General features: G+C 36.2%; 3 protein-coding genes across 10 annotated transcripts; 1 reads left to right on the top strand and 2 right to left on the bottom strand.

Moving 5' to 3' along the window:
- Positions 1-916: 916 nt before the first annotated feature.
- LOC111481714 (chaperone protein dnaJ 6-like) lies at positions 917-4,782 on the top strand. 3 transcript variants are annotated; one of them, XM_023127286.1, is made up of 10 exons: positions 917-1,071; positions 1,214-1,401; positions 1,846-2,146; positions 2,825-2,923; positions 3,052-3,153; positions 3,440-3,499; positions 3,580-3,686; positions 3,761-3,843; positions 4,118-4,208; positions 4,316-4,782. In XM_023127286.1, exons 3-10 carry the CDS (start codon positions 2,045-2,047, stop codon positions 4,524-4,526), a joined length of 855 nt encoding a protein of 284 aa, XP_022983054.1. In that variant the 5' UTR covers positions 917-1,071; positions 1,214-1,401; positions 1,846-2,044; the 3' UTR covers positions 4,527-4,782. The 3 variants fall into 3 exon arrangements, with proteins under 3 accessions (XP_022983054.1, XP_022983053.1, XP_022983056.1); XM_023127285.1 differs by having other exon boundaries at positions 1,843-2,146; XM_023127288.1 differs by lacking the exons at positions 917-1,071; positions 1,214-1,401 and having other exon boundaries at positions 1,840-2,146.
- Positions 4,783-4,941: 159 nt separating this feature from the next.
- LOC111481679 (transcription factor bHLH48) lies at positions 4,942-9,475 on the bottom strand. 2 transcript variants are annotated; one of them, XM_023127239.1, is made up of 8 exons: positions 9,285-9,475; positions 8,384-9,209; positions 8,152-8,271; positions 7,995-8,060; positions 6,041-6,109; positions 5,807-5,878; positions 5,464-5,677; positions 4,942-5,380 (listed from the first exon to the last, which is right to left on the bottom strand). In XM_023127239.1, exons 2-8 carry the CDS (start codon positions 8,888-8,890, stop codon positions 5,343-5,345), a joined length of 1,086 nt encoding a protein of 361 aa, XP_022983007.1. In that variant the 5' UTR covers positions 8,891-9,209; positions 9,285-9,475; the 3' UTR covers positions 4,942-5,342. The 2 variants fall into 2 exon arrangements, with proteins under 2 accessions (XP_022983007.1, XP_022983008.1); XM_023127240.1 differs by having other exon boundaries at positions 8,384-9,475.
- A 3,887-nt stretch (positions 9,476-13,362) lies between these two features.
- LOC111481658 (OTU domain-containing protein At3g57810-like) lies at positions 13,363-16,874 on the bottom strand. Of its 5 annotated transcripts, XM_023127208.1 has the most exons (7): positions 16,410-16,632; positions 15,190-15,260; positions 14,333-14,926; positions 14,122-14,243; positions 14,008-14,048; positions 13,817-13,915; positions 13,363-13,733 (listed from the first exon to the last, which is right to left on the bottom strand). In XM_023127208.1, the coding sequence occupies exons 2-7, from the start codon at positions 15,212-15,214 to the stop codon at positions 13,553-13,555; spliced, it is 1,062 nt and encodes a 353-aa protein (XP_022982976.1). In that variant the 5' UTR covers positions 15,215-15,260; positions 16,410-16,632; the 3' UTR covers positions 13,363-13,552. The 5 variants fall into 5 exon arrangements, with proteins under 5 accessions (XP_022982976.1, XP_022982975.1, XP_022982979.1 ...); XM_023127207.1 differs by lacking the exons at positions 15,190-15,260; positions 16,410-16,632 and adding an exon at positions 16,684-16,874; XM_023127211.1 differs by lacking the exons at positions 15,190-15,260; positions 16,410-16,632 and adding an exon at positions 16,688-16,844.
- Positions 16,875-18,592: the final 1,718 nt, after the last annotated feature.

The following is an 18,592-nucleotide window of genomic DNA, read 5'->3' as shown; positions in this document are numbered from 1 at the left end:
ATCACATATTTGTCTGTCTTATCTGGTTGCAGCCATGGGCAGTTGGATTGGGGACTTGAATATTTTATAACATGCCAAAGGAAAGGATGGAGTTGAACAGATATTGAACGTTATGGTTGTGTTGTCAATTGGGCATAATAGTGGGTCTGAAGCTTCTAGAGATAGAGCCTGAAAATGCAGGGTAACTATACGATTCTTTCAAATTGATATGCGTCTGCAGAAAAATGGGTAGAGCTTGATCAAATTGCCCATACTTTCCATGCAAGTGATCACACTCTTCCAAGAAGGGTGGAGGTGGCAAAGAAGGTAAAGGAATTATCCATTAAATTCAAGGAAGACGGTTATGTTCCTTGTTTGAGCTGTGTTTTGTATGATGTGCACGAGGAACGGAGAGAGAAGGTGCTTTAGGCCATAGTGAAAAGCTAGCTTTGGCGTTGGGTTGATTGCTACTCCTGAAGGAGCAACAATCCATCTCATAAAAAGCCTCCGAGTTTGCGTCGATTGTCATAAGCCCACCGCTAGAAGATATTGTCCTCTCTAAGTTTTCACTTGGTTTTCCCTCAAGGTTTTAAAACACGTCTGCTAAGTGAGGTTTTCACCCTTACAAAGAATTCTTCGTTCTCCTCCCCAACCGATATAGGATCTCACAATCCACATTCCTTCGGGCCTCAGCGTCCTCGCTGACACTCGTTCTCTTCTTTGATCGATGTGGGACCCTCCAATCCACTTCCCTACGGGGCCCAGCGTCTTTCCTAGCACAATGCCTCGTGTCCACTCTCCTTCAGGGCTCAGCCTCCTCACTGATACATCATCCGATGTCTGACTCTGATACCATTTGTCTAGCCCAAGCCCACCACTAGTAGATATTGTCCTCTCTAGGCTTTTCCTTGTGGGTTTTTTCTCAAGATTTTAAAACACTTCTATTAAGGAGAGGTTTCCACGCCCTTATAAAGAATTCTCCATTCTTCTCTCCAACCGATGTGAGATCTCACACTTTAAGACAGTAATCCTATGGGACAAAAACCGGTTTCATAATATAGTTGGGGGAGTATGCTCTTGTGGAGATTACTGGTAAGCTTGAGTTCTCTTATCCTCTGCTACCATTAGTCTAAAAGTTTTTGATACATGAACTGAAGTAGCATGTGATTCAAAGAAGGTTAAGAACAGTTCTCTGAAATATTGATATGAAAACTGAAAATCTTTGTACTGCCAGATTCTTCTGATCCTATTGAGTTTGGCATCAGAGCAGCTGCTGCAATATTAAGAACATTAGCATGTCTTGTCGGCTTGGAGTCGAAACCAGTCAGGGCATCTGCTGCTGCCTGCTGGTGGTGGTGAAATAATCATCCAGTAGCTTGAGGAAATGGACAATACTGCTGATGGGAACTTCAGACCTTTTAGGTATGTTACATAAATCTAGATCAAAAGTTAGTTAATTTAGTTCAATTTTGTCCCTATAGTTTGGTTGAATGTCAGTGAGCGTTTTTTAAATGTTTAGTTTCAGTGTCCTCGATAACTAATGTTCTTAATGTTGTGAATGAGTTAATTTTGAGATTCTAATTATGATATTTGGACTAAAACTTTGTTGTCGATTTTTTTCTAATAGTTTAAGACGGTTGTAATATTAATATTTGAATTTTTTTTAATTATTTTAGTGTTTATAAAATATATTCATATATTAATATTTTTAAATTTTTTTTTATTAACAAAGATTATATTGAAAAATGAAATTTTTTTAAATGACTATTTTGAACCACGAAGAGAAATTTTTGGGGTGTGGTTAAATCGAAACGAACGGTTTAGATTTAATATAGAGTTTGTTGACGCTACGCCCGAATGTAGAAGATCATTGCGCGGGAAAGAAGCGAACCCCAAGGCCGTCATGGCGGGAAAAAGAAAGGGATAAAATCCAGCAAATGAGAGTCTTTCGGTGACTGAGAATCACGAAATCGATCGAACAAGCAACTATCGTCTTCTTCATCGAATCGTATATCTCCTAGGCTCTGCGATTCTTGTCTTCTCTTGAGCTTCTACTCCGTTTGCTATGGCGAAGAAGAAGAAATCTAGGGTTCCGATGGAAGAAGACGAGGAAGAGCAAGTTGAGTCTCCGAGCCAATCTTCCACCAATCAGAACAGCCTCTACGAGGTACGTTGTGAGTTAATAGGTGTTCTGGAATTTTTCTGCTGTCGACTGACCGTTTCGTCTCGAGATTCTTTTTGCCCTAAATATGGAATGGGCTTTCGTTCTTCCTTTGTTATTTACGGTTTGAGTTTTCGTACAGTCGTTGACGTTATCGTCTTGCGATTTATAGCTCTTATTTGTGCTGTTGCTGTTTAATCTCTAATTTTAAAAGGAGAAGATGGTTGTTCGTGCTCAAATGTCTAACCTTTCTTTGAAGGCGGTGGGAATTGGTTAGTTTTGAGACAAGAACCGGGTCAATCTTGTCACTTAATGGCGTTCAAATGAAAAAGAAAAGGGAAGTTAGAGGTTCGCTTGAGAAAGACGTGGAGGGAAAAAAACCTTTAATCACCCATTCATTGTCTAAGAAATAGGACTAATGTTGGAGGCTTTGATGAACATGTGAGTGAGAGACCCTGGTTCTGTGAGAGTGAAGAGTTCAGTTGCCCAGATCAATGAAACTGGAGAGAATCCTACTTTTCGCTCACCCATAACGTGCTGATATCTATATCTATATATATATATATATAGATACATGGATTGATGAGTTGCAATCATTTTATTATTCTGAATGCTGCATCACTAAAATGTAGTTGCCAATTCTGTCCTTCACTTCCTAATTTTGGCTTATGATAATGCATGAAGGTTCTTGGAGTGGAGAGGACAGCTTCTCAGCAGGAAATAAAGAAGGCATACTATAAGTTGGCACTTCGCCTGCATCCTGATAAAAACCCTGGAGATGAGGTGAATGCTGATTCATCTGTGAATTCTAGTTCAGTTTAACTTAATTGAATCTAATTTTCATTAAGCATATTTCATTTTCTCTATTAGAAGTTATCAATAGTTGTTTATCTATTAATTTTCTTCATTAGGAAGCGAAAGAGAAATTTCAGCAGTTGCAGAAAGTTATGTCGATTCTTGGGGATGAGGAGAAGCGTGCAGTTTATGATCAAACTGGCTGTATTGATGATGCCGTAAGTACAAACTGAACTTATAACACATTTGTAGTTTAGTGATAGAGGCTAAGGATTTGAATGGTACATTGATGCATAAGTTTACTATGTGCATGCATCATTTTGGAAAATTTACAAGGCACTTCAAAGCACACAATTAAGCATCCGACTAATATAATTGTGCTCTATTACAGTTTAGTGTAAAAGAATTTCATCATCCTAGACTCTACATTGTGAAAAGAAGTTGAATAGCTTTATTTGAAAGTGAAGATCTAATACATCTTTGTGGGTTTCTTTCACATCACAGGATCTTGCAGGCGAAGTTGTTCAGAATCTTCATGAGTTTTTCAGAACCATGTACAAAAAGGTTTCACCATACAGAAATGTCAATGCTTTCATAATCTCATTGAAACTAGTTTGTCTATAATGATATATGGTTAATTGTAGGTCACTGAAGCTGACATAGAAGAATTTGAAGCAAATTACAGAGGGTCTGAGTCAGAGAAGAAAGATTTGATTGATTTGTTCAAGAAATTCAAGGGTAATATGAACAGGTAATGAGAGTGTCCCAACTGTCCTATTCTTGTGTACAAATACCAAGTTGCTTTTTAAAGCTTCTTTTTCCCAGGCTGTTCTGCTCAATGCTTTGTTCAGATCCCAAGCTTGATTCACACCGGTTCAAGGATATTTTAGACGAGGAAATTACTGCTGGTGAGCTTTCATCTTGGTTTTGTATTGGTAGCCAGCATGGCAAGGAATTACCTATCTCTGGTTTTTGTCCTGATGATACTCGTATAATTGCAATTGTCTTCTAACTGAGTATTAAGTTTTATGTTGAAGTGAATGTTTGATTACGTAGTTGACTGTGTTACATAAACTTCTCGTATACTTGTTGTGCTCTAAGATCACTACTTCTGATACATTTCATGGCAGCTACCTTTGATGTGATCAATGCTAATCTTTATCTTTTCTTAACTTTTGTTAGGAGAACTAAAAGCAACGAAATCCTACCAGAAATGGGCAAGGAAAATATCTGAAACAAAGCCACCAACCAGTCCTTTGAGGAAGAGGGTGAAGTGAGTTTTCACTGCATGTTTATTGCTTTGATGATGTTACTTAAAGTTTTATATCAGCCAAATCTCGTTTTGTATCAAAGCTTACCTTGTGCTGGATTTGTGTACAGGTCTCATAGAGAATCAGAAACAGATCTCTATGCAGTAATATCTCAGAGACGGAGTGAGAGGAAAGAACGATTTGATTCCATGTTCTCATCATTGGTATCTAAATATGGGGGAGGGGGAGGTGATGCCTCAGAACCAACTGAAGAAGAATTTGAGGCTGCCCAGAAGAAGTTAGAGAGCCGAAAATCCTCCAAAAAATCCAAGAGGAAGTAATAATTCCATCTTTGATGAAAGTCCCCGCTCGATCGGTTGTTTGATTCTGTCCTTCTGAATGACTGCAGAAATGTGATGGCTATGGTTTTCCAGGATGAAGTGATTTATTTTGTTCTTAATGAATGTTCAATGTTTCAGCCTATCCAAGATTAATGTTTGGTTGGATTCAATACATGTTCTTTCAACAATATAATGATTTAGTTTTGGATTTTTGATTGTAGCTATTATAAAGCTACCATGGCTGGAATTTGGAGTTCACAGAGGTAAACTAAACAATACATCAATGATCAGTATATAACGCACTATGGCACTTGATTTGGATATCATAGATTTCTGTGTTTTGCATATGGACATCTCAAAGGAAAATGGAAAAGGAGCACAAAGAGAGGTTCAAAAGGGCAGTGGGAGAACAAAGTTTTGGAGAAATAAGTGGAGTAAGGGAATGGGTCAAGTAGCAATCACTTTAACAATTGCAATCACGATCAATACAATTTTAATCTGGCAATCTCAGTATTAGCTTGAAACCAGCCTCCCAATTAGTATACACATAAAAATTTAGATATTAAGAATTGGAGATACCAAATCACATTCCTCTCTGGTTGTTGATAGCAATCTGGTGCCGATGCTCAGCTCTCGACCCTGATGATAATTAGAGAGAACCTTGGAGAAGAACTACTTGAATGTGGAGGCAGATTCTCTACTTCTCTACTTCTCTGCTAACTCTGCTATTACTATTATTACTATCATATATATATATATATATATATGGCTATATACACTACTAGTAGCTACATGTAAAATAGTATAATGTTTCCTTCACAGCTCCATCTTCAATTGATTTGAGTGCAGAGATGCTGTTTCATCACAGTGATACAACTTAGTTTCAATTCAATTCTCAAATTTCCAGTATTGCTATTTTCTAAGACCTCTTTATTACCTGAATTCGCTGAAGAGTCGTAACTTAAAAGAGAGTTTTCAGGGGTGCTGAAGTTATGATGATTATGTTCATCCATCGCCCACGCTCGCTGGTTAACTGCACCGTCGAAATGCCATTGTGGTTGATATTGTTGTCTGGTTCCACTTACTGGGATTTCTGGCCACATCAACGGCGCAACCATGCTCGGAAAGTTGCTTTCCAGTATCGGTTCGTTCTGAATTTCAGTACACAGTAACATAACATGACACACATTAAAGAACAAAATGTAAATTTCCTCCCAAGCTCCTCACACTCGAACAGAAAAGCTGATAAAGAAAAAAGAAGCAGAAACACTGATACGTACTTCTGCAGCCAATATGCTATCAATGTTGAAATCAACTCTGGGGTTAACTGCTGCAAGCCTCATTGACAAGAACTGAAACATGGCAAGATCAACAGAATTGGTTCATCTTTACAAAAATGGTTCAGTAACTACTGAAAATGATGCATTTGGAGCTCTTGACCAGTTTCATATCATAGAAAGCTTAAGCCATTTAGTCTCAAATCTAAATTTTTTTTGAAGTATTTAGATTCTGACCTCCACTTGACGCTGCAGTGATTGAACATGGTTGATGATTTCATCCAACACTAAGGCTGTACCTGAGATCTACACAGAGAGGGAGGAAGGGTGGATGTAAAACCTTAATTTAGAACACGAAAAAAGGTACTGTTTTGGATATGTTGACATTTTATGATAGGCACAATCAAAAAAGCATGCATCCAATAATTTGATTTGACAGCCACGCTTTAGCCAGACTAACTTGAGCTGTTTCAGCACTTAATAAAGTGAAACTTCTTGGCATGATAATATCCACAAAACTAAAAGGGCCCAACATGAACTGAACAAAATTAACAAAAAAACTTCACCAAAACCAATAAAAACAGACAGGTGTGACGCCCAAACATTATTATGAAATTAAATCTAATCATACAATCACAATCATTCATGGAAAGGATATACCGAAGAATTTATAAAGAAAATAAATAAGAAAACGGTGAGATCCTACGTCAATTAGAGAGGAGAGGAGAACGAAGTATTGTTTATAAAGGTGTGGAAACTTCTTTCTAACAGACGCGTTTTAAAAACTTTGAGGGGAAGCTCGAAAGGAAAAACCGAAAGAGGACAATATCTGGCGGTGGACTTGGGTTGTTACAAATGGTATCAGAGTCAAACACCGGATAATGTGCCAGCGATGAGGCTTAGCTCCGAAGGGGATGGACACAAGACAGTGTGCTAGCAAGGACGTTGGGCCCCAAAGGGAGTGGATTGAAGGGGTCCCACATTGATTGAAGAAGGGAACAAGTGTCAGCAAGAACGTTTGGCCCCAAAAGGGGTGGATTGGAGGGGTCCCACATCGGTTGAGGAGGAGAACGAACCATTGTTTATAAGGGTGTGGAAAACTCTACTTAACAGACGGGTTTTAAAAACCTTAAGAGAAAACCCAAAAGAAAAGAAAAAAAAAACAACAATATCGGCTAGCGGTGAACTTAGACTATTACAAAAACTTCAATCTTTCACATTTGGGGCCACCAACCTTCTCTAGAAATTATCAAGTAAACCAATAATCTTCATCTCTCTCTACTTCTGAATCTTCAGAAGATACTGATCATGGTTTAATCACATGGAAATGAACCAGAGAGGCAAGGCCAGTCTCAATCCCTTTAATACAAAACGCGTTGCACAAAACGCGCTCGATTTTCAACCCGATCTTCAAAAGGTAAAGGGATGGATATTTCTCTAAAGGCTCTCATGTTTTTCACATCCCTGAGAAGTTAGGTGAGGGGAAGTTTGGTATATATGCATATACTCTGATAGAAGTTGCTCTTCTGTCATCCTATATTCGTCACCCAATTTATGATGGATGCCAAACTCAAAACAGATGGACAGTACCATGGCCCCTCCAAAGAGAATCAACAATCCCAACAAGCATATGGGGCCCTTCTTCTGATTCGACATACCCACTATAGATGTCCCCCAGCTGCTTCAACCCAACTCCAGCTAGCATTCATTCCCTTGGAACTAAATTGAAAATTGCTGAAGTTTCAAGCAATCTCTAGGGATGTAAAAAACTGAACCAAGAACTGATGAGTGGAACAGAGAGCTAATTTGAGCTGTTCTAGGCCAAAATAAACAGATAACATCTAACTTCATCTTCCCATTTCATGATTTGAGCTGTTCTTCCTTTTTTCTCTCTCATTTTAGAATTTGGGTTCTTGTTAGATGCAAAATTAAGGCAAGAAAGAGAGAAAAAATCTGGAATGAAGATAAAGAGAAAGCTCCACAGTGCACTTCCCTTGGCTCAAAAGCAACCACTTTATTGCAGAAAAGGTGACAATGACAATGACAAACCCCGTTATTAAAGCTCATAATCCAAAACATAATTCCACTTTTTGGCAGACAATTAGACAGAAATAATAATAAAACTCCACAAATCTCAATCAAAGAGAATTTAATTATGATAATGACTGCATAACTACGAAGACTAACTGACCTTATTGCATCCAGGGACCAGTTCTTGAAGAAGCTTCATCCGAGCATTGATTTTCTCTCTCCTCGCCTTTGGAAACCAAGAAGAACAAAATGATGCGTTAATTTTGCAGAATTAATGGATAATTACACCTTAAGTACAGATTAATTAACAAGGTTACTCGCTCTGCTAGGCTATGGCTGTCCGTCGCTTGACCACGGCGAGCTCGGACATGGATGTAGGGGAGCTTTTCAGCCGCCTCGCTGCTTTCGTTCTTGCTCTTCTTCGTTGACCCTTTTCCCTAAATTAATTCAAGATTGCAATTGATTGAAATTCAGACATCGAAATTGCTGAAGAATCATAGAAATCCAAACCCTAAGTTTTTCGTCTTTGTTCGTTGGATTATTGGTTACCTTTTTCTCGCGCTCCTTCCTCTTCGTCGGTCTCTGGTTCGTGTTCTCCACCGCCGGATCGGAGATTAATGTCTGCAACGGATTAGGGTTCGAATCGGTTTCAGTGGTGGGCTCGTTCTTCACCTTCTCCAAATTCAACGCCACTTTACTTGTCGTATCCGGCGAATCCTCTTCGGCTAAGACAGAGAATTTCGCAGCGCGTTCAATTAGAGCCGAGTTCGTCGGAAACGTCAAATTGCAATTGAAGGCACTGAAGTAGGGTTTCGGAACGGAATCATCCGTCACAACCGCCGCCGTCGCACCACCGGCGGAATCCGGTGAGTGGAGAAGCTCTAAAGCCTGCGTCGCCGGAAGTTCCAGAAGTGCCGTAAAGGAGCTAGCATTTTCCGCCGGAATCGTCATCAACCCCTGAATTTCTTCGCAGAATTGAAGCGACTCAAGTCCAGAATCATCCGATTGACGCCCGATTGGACTGGATCCACCAACAGTCCCCACTCTAATCTCCATTCACAGCAACAAAAACTCGAAAAATCCACCAAATCACTTCCAAATTCAACAACAACAACAAATCCTATCAGCTAATCAATCTATCAATCACAGCGGAAATGGAGGTGAATCAAAACAAAACAGAATCTGGGTATGAATCGTTTAAATCTTAGGCGTATTGAGGAGAAGAAAAAGGGGGGAAATTAGAGGTGGAGCTTCAATGGCAGCCAATCAAGTTTGTTCTTTCTCTTAATCAATCGATCTTCCCAAGAGATTACTCCTCGAGCCCATTTGAAGTATAGCGAAAGCAACGTTGCTTGGTGGTACCGATGAACAAGGACTGCACAATTATACGCAAAACCAAGAATTCTTTATAAAGATCAGAGAGAAAGAAAATGGTTTCTACGCTTCTTACTCTCAACAGTTCTTCTCTGATGATGGTGACTTTCTCATGGACCACCAACACAATTTTTTGTCCCCTTTTTTTGCTTTTCTACTTCATCTTCATTTCAATCAAAGAAGATGATGTTTTGTTAACTTGATTTGTTTTTGTGTAGGGAGAGAACGGTAATTTAGTTGATTCCCGAGCATTGACCCGAGAAAGAAACATAACGTTTTAGATGTTGATGCTCGTCGTAGTATGGTCCCCTGAATGATTATGGGTCGATTTTTGTTTATATATGATTAGTGATGTTAAATTCCGTTTTTAGGGTTTCTGTTGCATCAGCTCTATCAAATCTGTTTGTGTTATTATATCGATGAAGAGAATAGGATCGAAAGATGGGTATTTCCCGTTGCTTAAAATTAATTGACATGTTTGAATTTTGATTGATAAAAAAAGAATAAAAAGACGGGTCGAGAAAATATAGTCATGAATTGAATTGTGTTCGTCTATTAACCTTTTACGTATAGGTGGACAAGAATTAAATATTATCAATTCAACGTCTCTGTTGTCAATTGTTACGAGTACTTGTGTCCTTAGACCAAGTTGAAGAATTAAATGACCTAATTTGAAACATATAGTAAAAGTTTATATATAGTTCAATAATTACATAAGCGGAGAACAATTGCTCGATGGGAGAATCTGACTATCAACTTGTCCGGATGGTATTTTGTGTTTTTATTTAAATAATATGATATTGGTTATGTAAAAGCTTAATATATCATTTTTATGTCTCGAAATCCGTTAAAATAATTTAATATTCTATAGTCCACATCTATGTATTGACCGACCCCTAACACCACAGAATAATTAAGAAAATGAGACACCGAAATGACCTTATCTTAAAAATTAATATATTGACCCATGGTAACTTTTTTTAATCTCTATATATTTAGTTAAATTAAAAAAGGTTAATCTATGGTTAGTCACCCTACTCCAAACTTTAAGCAATCCGAAAAAAGAGATTAAGACGTGAAATTAGGGTTTTAGGGCATAAAAAACAAGGTAAAGTCAAACGGGTTTTTTAGGGAAACGTCTATGCTCTGTCTCAATTAGGAGATTATTCAATATAGAATTTTTTAGTTTTTATGACTGAGCCACCAAAAATGAGGTGTACCTTGTTGATATAAGTACATCGTATCTTCAGTATTGCTCTCATTTAGATGTGGTTTTTAATTCATTCATGTATCTCTCCTTTCTTCTGGTGTCACATGTCTACCAGTCTTCGCCTCTGTTCGTCCTCAAACCATATCTTATTGAAAGAAGTGTTGCTCTAATACCATTTGTAACAATATCATCGAGACATTACGTTACTACACGATGGCTTTGCATCTCGGCCATTATTACTTAGCTGCATGACTCGTAATGTCTCCGAGTTAACCGGGTTCATAATCGGTCATTTTCGCCTTCATAAATCAAAAAAATGAAATATTTAAGATTAATAATAATAATTAAAAAAAAAAAAAAAACAATTTGCGGCAAACCAGGTATGGAAAATGAAATAGACCACTTGAGGGAGAGTGGGAATAAATTATCCAGATGACACGTGTAAAATATTCATTGGGAGAAGGCACGTGTGTGACAGGGGAAGAGTTTGATCTCTGACATGTAGGCCCCACAAGTAGAAAATATCAGCCAATTGGGTTTGGCAAATTTAAGTCATTATTATGAACTTTTTGTCCCCTAATTAATCAACTTTACTCTAAACACTATCTTTTAATTGGATCTGATATTTCCAGCTCACCACCTTTTAAAAAAAAAAGAATTATAATAATAACCACTTTTTTTAAAAAAAATAATTATAATAATAAACGGGTCAAAATATTTCACTTTCTTATCAAAAAATGAAAGGTATATATATATATATATATATATATATATATATCTTAATTTTACTTCTAATAAATTAAAATTTCTCGATTATATATATATAAATTTGGCACGCTACTAATTTATATATTTATTAACTTATTTCGTCAAATGAAATAGATTTAGTTAATTAATAGATAAGATTTTACTAATAATTTGATTGACGATGGTGAAACAAAAATTTTATGAAACGTTGACCTTTTGTTAACAAAATTTGAAATTTTTCGACGGAAAAAAGTAATGGTTGATAAACTTTTATACATATAATGTTTCAAGATAGTCATGTCAGTCTCACGGTTTTAAAATGTGTCTGTTACGTAGACGTTTCATACATGTAATGTTTCAAGATAGTTATGTCAGCCTCACGGTTTTAAAATGTGTTTGTTAAGTAGACGTTTCCTTATTTGGCAACTATCCACCTAGTCAATCTTGTGCTTCTGTTTTTTTTTTTTTTAAATTAAATTCTTTTACTTTATTCCATTCCCATTATTTTTTTGCTTTACTTTTATTTTTAAAATATTTTTAAAAATTATACTAAATTTTGAGACAAATGTGATTATGAAGATATATATAAAATTATAGTTAAAAAAATATTTTAAATAACCTATAGTTACTATTTATATCAATACAGTCCATTTCCTAACTCAAATAGCTTGAAACAATTTTAAGTTGGGTGACCAACTATAAGAGTCCAAGCCCACTGCTAGCATATATTATATGTTTTGGCTCATTACGTATTGCCATAAGATTCACAATTTTACTGTTTTCACACCCTAATAAGAAATGCTCTGTTCTCGAATGAATTTTCCTAGGAAACATAGAACCATGGAGGACAAGAGAGACATTTTAGTTATTGATTGACTGTGTTAGTTTGTGGGAATAATTTTCGCTCCAAAAAATAGTTTAAGCGAAATAAATAATACGATCATGTTAGAAATGATACACGCGAATACAAAGGTTATCAAATTTTAAATATATATTCCAAATTATGATGACATGCTTACTCAATAAAACTAAAAATATCTACTAAATTATTTTAAAAAATTATAATTTAACCAATTATTTATGAGAAATAAAATTATTGATGGAGAATTTGAGAGGGGTATGAGATGGGAGAGTACTATCAAATGAGCTGGAGCCATGATTCCAAGTGGGTCCCACAAAATAATAATAATAATAAAAAACTCCAATCATTTTCATCATTTAATATATTACATTTCATTTTCTCAATTTTCCCAACTATATTTTTTTTATTTTCCAATTTATTGCTTCCTTTTTATTTCTTTTATCTTTTCTATATAATTTTTTTTTAAAAAATAACGTATTTTTCAATTATGGGTGTTGAAGTTAGATTTTTTTTTGTTATTATTATTATTTTCATATCATTAAATTATAGTTAATATTCATTAGTTTTTTTTTCATGAATTAAAGAAACTCTCAATTTAAATAATAAATTATAATTACTCTGTTGGATTATTCGAGGATTGTTTTTATATTTAAAAAGAGCAATTAAATGCATGCCCCAACAATATTGTAAAATTTTGGAAAACATTTTTGACTTTATAATAAATAAAAAGAAATCATGAAATTTATTTAGTATTCGGCTGTAAATAATTTAAATGTTAGAAGTTTATATTAAATTTTATTGGGGATAAAAAGAAATAATAATAATAATAACAATAATAACAATATGCCGTTGAATTTGGTTGGGTGTGTAGTTGTGAGGATAGGGAAGCAGCAGCCAAACAGATGCAAAGTGTTTTTTTCTAAAATAAATAAATAATGAAACGTTGTCGTTTTTAAGGCCCATCAGCCCATTCTAAAGGTACTTCGCCCAATTGCATAGGACCCCCACCCGACCCCAAGGGGTTAACTGTCCATTTCAACCCTATGGGCCCACTTCTCCTTTGCGGGTCTCGGTCTCAATTTGAACTATGTAATTATTAATTTTAAATTTCAATTTCATAAATGTTTTTAACGAATTAGAGGCTGATGGGCCCGGGGGAGGCGACAAGTGGAGTGACGTGGTGGGCCGGGAAGTGGGCCGAGTGTTGGGAGGACCAGTTGAGAAAGGCCTATAAAACGTAGATTAGACTAAACTAGGGGTGGGCCCAGGGTGGATTATTATTATTTATTTTCAGAAATTTTATATTTCACAAATGTAATGTTATTTTAACATTACTTTTTTTCTTTTTAACTCTCATTAGACAAGACAAACTCGACCTACAAGTCTACTTGCAGCCCTAAGATACAGTCGGGGCTCGTGCGATTGACTAGGCTTAGCGTCAACCCAACGCTAAGTTGAACTCGTTCCATCAAATTTTGGATATATTTTATAGAATAAAAAAGATGTAATTGATTGAATTACAACACTAAAGCTTTGATCTACCTGCTGCTGGTCCTTGATTTGAAGGAATTTGCAAGGCATCGTAATGGCCAAAACCATGGTAGAGAACCCTGATTGGATTATGCTTCCCATATTCATCGCCATATTCAGCAATGGATATCAACCCACCAGCATCTTTATCGTACATGTACACTATGATAGGTGCCCTGCACCAGCAATCACACCCTCTTCATCACACACACACACACCCACACACACCCACACACACGCAGTGAGAGCAAGAGCTTACTGAAGAACATGTGAAGCCATGAACAACTCCGGCTCACCTCCCCAGACGTGCGATTTTCGCATATTCGACACGTAAGTATCGAAATCGCCTTCCACAAACCTGTTGACAACACAACCAACTGTTCATGTTTTATCCTACAAAAATAACGCCATTGATATGAAACTCAAGTCGAGAGAGAGAGATTGATTCACCATTCTGTTTCCTCGCGTCTCTTGATAAACTCATTTGCAACCTGAAAGATGGGTGATCCAGGATTTTAAGTAAAAACGAATCTTAATACCTACAGTAGGATGTGTGTAACGTACTTTAGTCCGCAACTCGTCTGCCAATTCTCTCTGAAGACTCTCAGTCGGAGCTGACTTCCCAGATCGTAAACAAGCTCCATGAGCAACCGAGCGGAACAAACATCGTCCATCTCCGGGAATTCCTGTCCAGAACAAACAGGTTGCTTAATCTATGCTACTTTACTAACACGATTTAATGTAAAACAAGGAAATGGAAGACTTCGAAGCTCACCGATGACAGAATAGTCGATGTAAACCTTCTTTCCACGAGAGAATTTGACATGAGATGAATCATAGTTTTCTTCATTACCCTTTTTGTCATAGGCTGCTTCGGCATGGACTGGTTCAGAATTGGAACAACAAACCACCCATCCAAAAACTAAGCCAGCAGAAGCAGAAGCACATCTTTCTGGCCATCGCATGTTATACTTGATTTTGCTACACATCCCATCACTGGGGACTGATATCTTTGCATTCATACCTTTGCAAGCCAGTGAAATTTCAAGTCCTCTTCCACGCGATCCTCTGTTGGTGACCAAATCCTTAACCGTTAAAGCCTCAAAGTCATTTGGCCGTCTCGAGAAGCAGTAACTGAGACAGCCTCCCTGAATTCTTTGGCAAGTGTTTGGTGAACAAGATGATATGATCGTGACAGATTGATCAGTATACTTTGGTCTTGAAATTCCATAAGAACAGCATGAAGTTGGTGTTCTTCGGGAAAGCACCGTACAGATGTTGCTGCCCATCTGTGTGCAAACACGGAAGTTCAGAGGGATAACGTTCCTCGTGCAAACACTGATTGAACCAATACTCATGGTGGTGTAGCCTGAGGAATTAGCAGAAATAAAAGATAAAACAAGAACAAATCAGCAAATGAAAGCATTCCATTGGTACAAAATGCAGAATTACAAACGTTTTAATTGGACCAATTAAAAATAAAATTTCACTAAAAAAACTAAGACACAATGTGTTCCATATCACTCATTGTTCTAAAGAGGATAAAAGGATGGCACTAGATGAAACAACGGTTTACAACAGTGAACCGAGACAATAATTCAAGTTTTTCCTTACGTAGTGGAAACGTCTTACATTCAAAAGTGTGTATAGGGATCATCTATAAAGTGGGTCATTTTGAACGCATTTCGATGCCACCGATGTTACTGCAACAACCATCAATGTTAAGGATTGTTGGGAGAGGAGTCCCACATCGGCTAATTAAGAAGTTGATCATGGGTTTATAAGTAAGAAATACATCTCCAATGGTATGAGGCCTTTTGGGGAAACCAAAAGCAAAGTCATTAGAGCTTATGCTCAATGTGGACAATATCATACCATTATGGAGAGTTATGATTCCTAACATGATATCAAAGTCATGCTCTTAATTTAGCCATATCAATAGAATCCTCAAATGTCGAACAAAGAAGTTGAGAGACTCGAAAGTATAGTCAAAAGTGACTCAAGTGTTGAACAAATTGTGTACTTGTTCGAGGGCTCTAGAGAAAAAGAGTCGAGCCTCAATTAAGGGGAGGTTGTTCGAGGGGCTCCATAGACCTTAGGAGAGGCTTTATGGTGTACTTTGCTCAAGGGGAGGATGGTAGAGGATTGTTGGGAGAGGAGTCCCACATCGACTAATTAAGAGGTTGATCATTGGTTTATAAATAAGAAAAACATCTCCATTGGTGCGTGACTTTTCAGGGAAACCAAAAGCAAAACCATGAAAGCTTGTACTCAAAGTGGACAATATCATAACATTGTAGAAAGTCGTAATACCCAACAATCAACGACAACAAATGGCATCAAGGCAATATTTTTTTGTTCTCCCCGATTACGTCCCAAGTCATTAGATAGGAATCCGATGGGGGCAGGCACGCACTGGCCAAGTCAGTGGGGGGATCCAGTCGAGCTTCTTCCCCCGCTTAACCATGGTGCGAGCCGAAAAATTGATCATTTCTTATCACAACTTTTTTTTAGTAGTGCCTAATTTACTAATTCATAGGGAGATACTCAAACTTTTGTCAGAAGGGATGATCTGAAGTAGATATAATAAACAATCTTATCGAATGCGACATCAATTTCAACCTAACACAACGCATAGAATCTCAAATATCAATGACTAAGAATTACAGTTCACCCCCAATGATTCATTTTGTTGTTAATATGGATTCGCATAATCTAAAAATTTATGAAATGCAAACCAGAGTTCCAAAAAAAGGCTAGAAACGCAGACAACCACAAGAACATTAACAACGAAGAATGAAAGGGGAAAAAGAAAAACAACAAGGTTTGAAGATAAGAAGAGTCCACATTACCATAAATCAAAGAAAAATGCCAAAATCAAGAATCTGCAGTCCTGAACACAAAGCTTAAAAAAGAGCAAGAATCACAAAAACAAATTAAAAAAACGAAATCAAGCGGCGAAAGATGCACAAATGACGAAAAGATGATCAAAATCAAAGAAGTGATAAACAAGGGAAGGAGATTTAAAGTTGAAGAAAAGCCCAAACCACGTAAAAGAAAGACACTACAAAAGAAAACCCAAGATCGAGATAAGATTTCAAGAAATGGGGTTTAAGGAAAGAATACCCACAACGATAGGTTTCCGATTAATGTTGAGCCACGAACACACACACACACGCACAGACCCTTTTGGGTACCCAAATAGGTTGGAGATTAGAACAGGGCAATGGCCATATTGTCTCGTTGAATTTGCTCTGGTTTCACTTCGTAGCTTCATCCAGGCGCTGGTCGAAGTCCATAGATTGAACAAGAAGAATATGAAATCGACCCATTAACATGTTGTCAACAGCCCAAACATTTGGGCCTTTTGGGCCTTTCGGGCCAAACTATGGGTTTGAAGATTGGGCCTAAGAAATAAAAACAAATTTCCAAGTAAATTAATAATAAAAAAAATGGAGAGGACCACGGGACAAAAATTAAATAGTTAAAATAAAAAATAAAAAATAAAAAGGAAAAGTACTGAAGTGAATGCAAGTCTCACGTGTACCTGTTTCCCTCCACACAAAAATAAGTCTTACTTTATTGGGAACCTCTCTCTCTCTCTCATCACTTTCTCTCTCCTCCCCAAAGTTTTTTTACTTTTATTTTTATTTTATTTTTTTAATCACGGACCACTCCAATTCTCAAATTCAAAAATATGTCAATTATGAAATTTACAAAATGGGTTAGCTTTTATTTTAATAGTTAATAAATAAAATGTCGGCATTTACAACGTCGAGCTGACGTTCGTTTGCGTGTCGGTATAACGACGTTTTAAATGACATTTACACTCTTGACTATTGAGCCAGTTTCGCATTTCTTCAACAACAAATACGTCATTTACTTTCACGTATAAGAATTATAAAAATTAATAATATATTTTAAAAATTGATTCTAAATGGATTATTTTAGAATCCAAACAAAAAAAATAAAAATGCATAATTCATATTCTCTTTTTGTTCCATTTTTAAGGAAGAGTGCAATCAGATTCTATTCCACAATCTGATTATATTCAAATCAATAATAACAATAATAATAAAATTTAATAATTATTGTACTAAAAGAAATTATTCTTTGACAAAATCATTGAAAATAAATAAATAATAATAATAATAAAAAAAAAAAAGAAAAAGAATAAGATTTCTCCTCCATTTTGTAGGCCTTTGAATGAGATGTTTCATTATAAAGCACTTCCACTTTTTTCACTATCATATCGTTAAATTATTATTTTATTAATATAACCTTGGAATAACGTGGAATTAATTAAAAAAATAAAAATTAACTCAATATAATCATTTTTTAATTCGAGAAAAGAAAACTTGTGGGAGAAGGAAAGGATAAAGTTGAAGGTTGAGGGAGGAGATATTGATTGGGAGGTGTGGAGGTTTCTTATTATAAATAAATAAATACAAAAATTATTATATTATTTAAATATAAATAAAAAAGTAAATAAAAAAGTGGTTGGGAGGATCATTTGAGCAAAGGCGTTTGGCTTTCTATGAAAGACGGCTGGGGGGGGTGGGGGGGGGGGGGGGGAGGAAGTGATCAGATGCGGCATGAACCCGGTGCGCACGGGTTCCGAAACGGTGACGTCACCGCATATTTCCATTTTTAATTTTTAATTTTTAATTTTTAATTTTGCCGATATTCTGATGCCTTGTCCATGAAAACAACATCGCCCATCTTCTTTCACAATACTTCTGTAATAATATTTAAATTATAATTTATTATTTGAAATTTGAAATTTGTAAATATTAATTTGACTTTCGTATATTTAAATTTTGAATTAAATTCATATTATAAGCTGAAAATAGAAAGCTACAATAAATAAATAAATAAATAAATAAATATTAAATTTGTACAAAATAAAATAAAGTTTCTCGTAAGTAGAGTATCTTTGTCCACGTCCCTACCACTTTCCAAAACAGAATTTCATGGGCTTTTTTTTTTTTTTTTTTTTTTTTTTTTTTTTTTTTTTTTTTTTTTTTTTTTTTTT

Source organism: Cucurbita maxima, unplaced genomic scaffold (assembly GCF_002738345.1).
Source record: "Cucurbita maxima cultivar Rimu unplaced genomic scaffold, Cmax_1.0 Cma_Scf00007, whole genome shotgun sequence".
NCBI classification, from domain to species: domain Eukaryota; kingdom Viridiplantae; phylum Streptophyta; class Magnoliopsida; order Cucurbitales; family Cucurbitaceae; genus Cucurbita; species Cucurbita maxima.
Note: the sequence above shows the minus strand (reverse complement) of the source record. Positions and strands in the feature narration are given on the sequence as shown.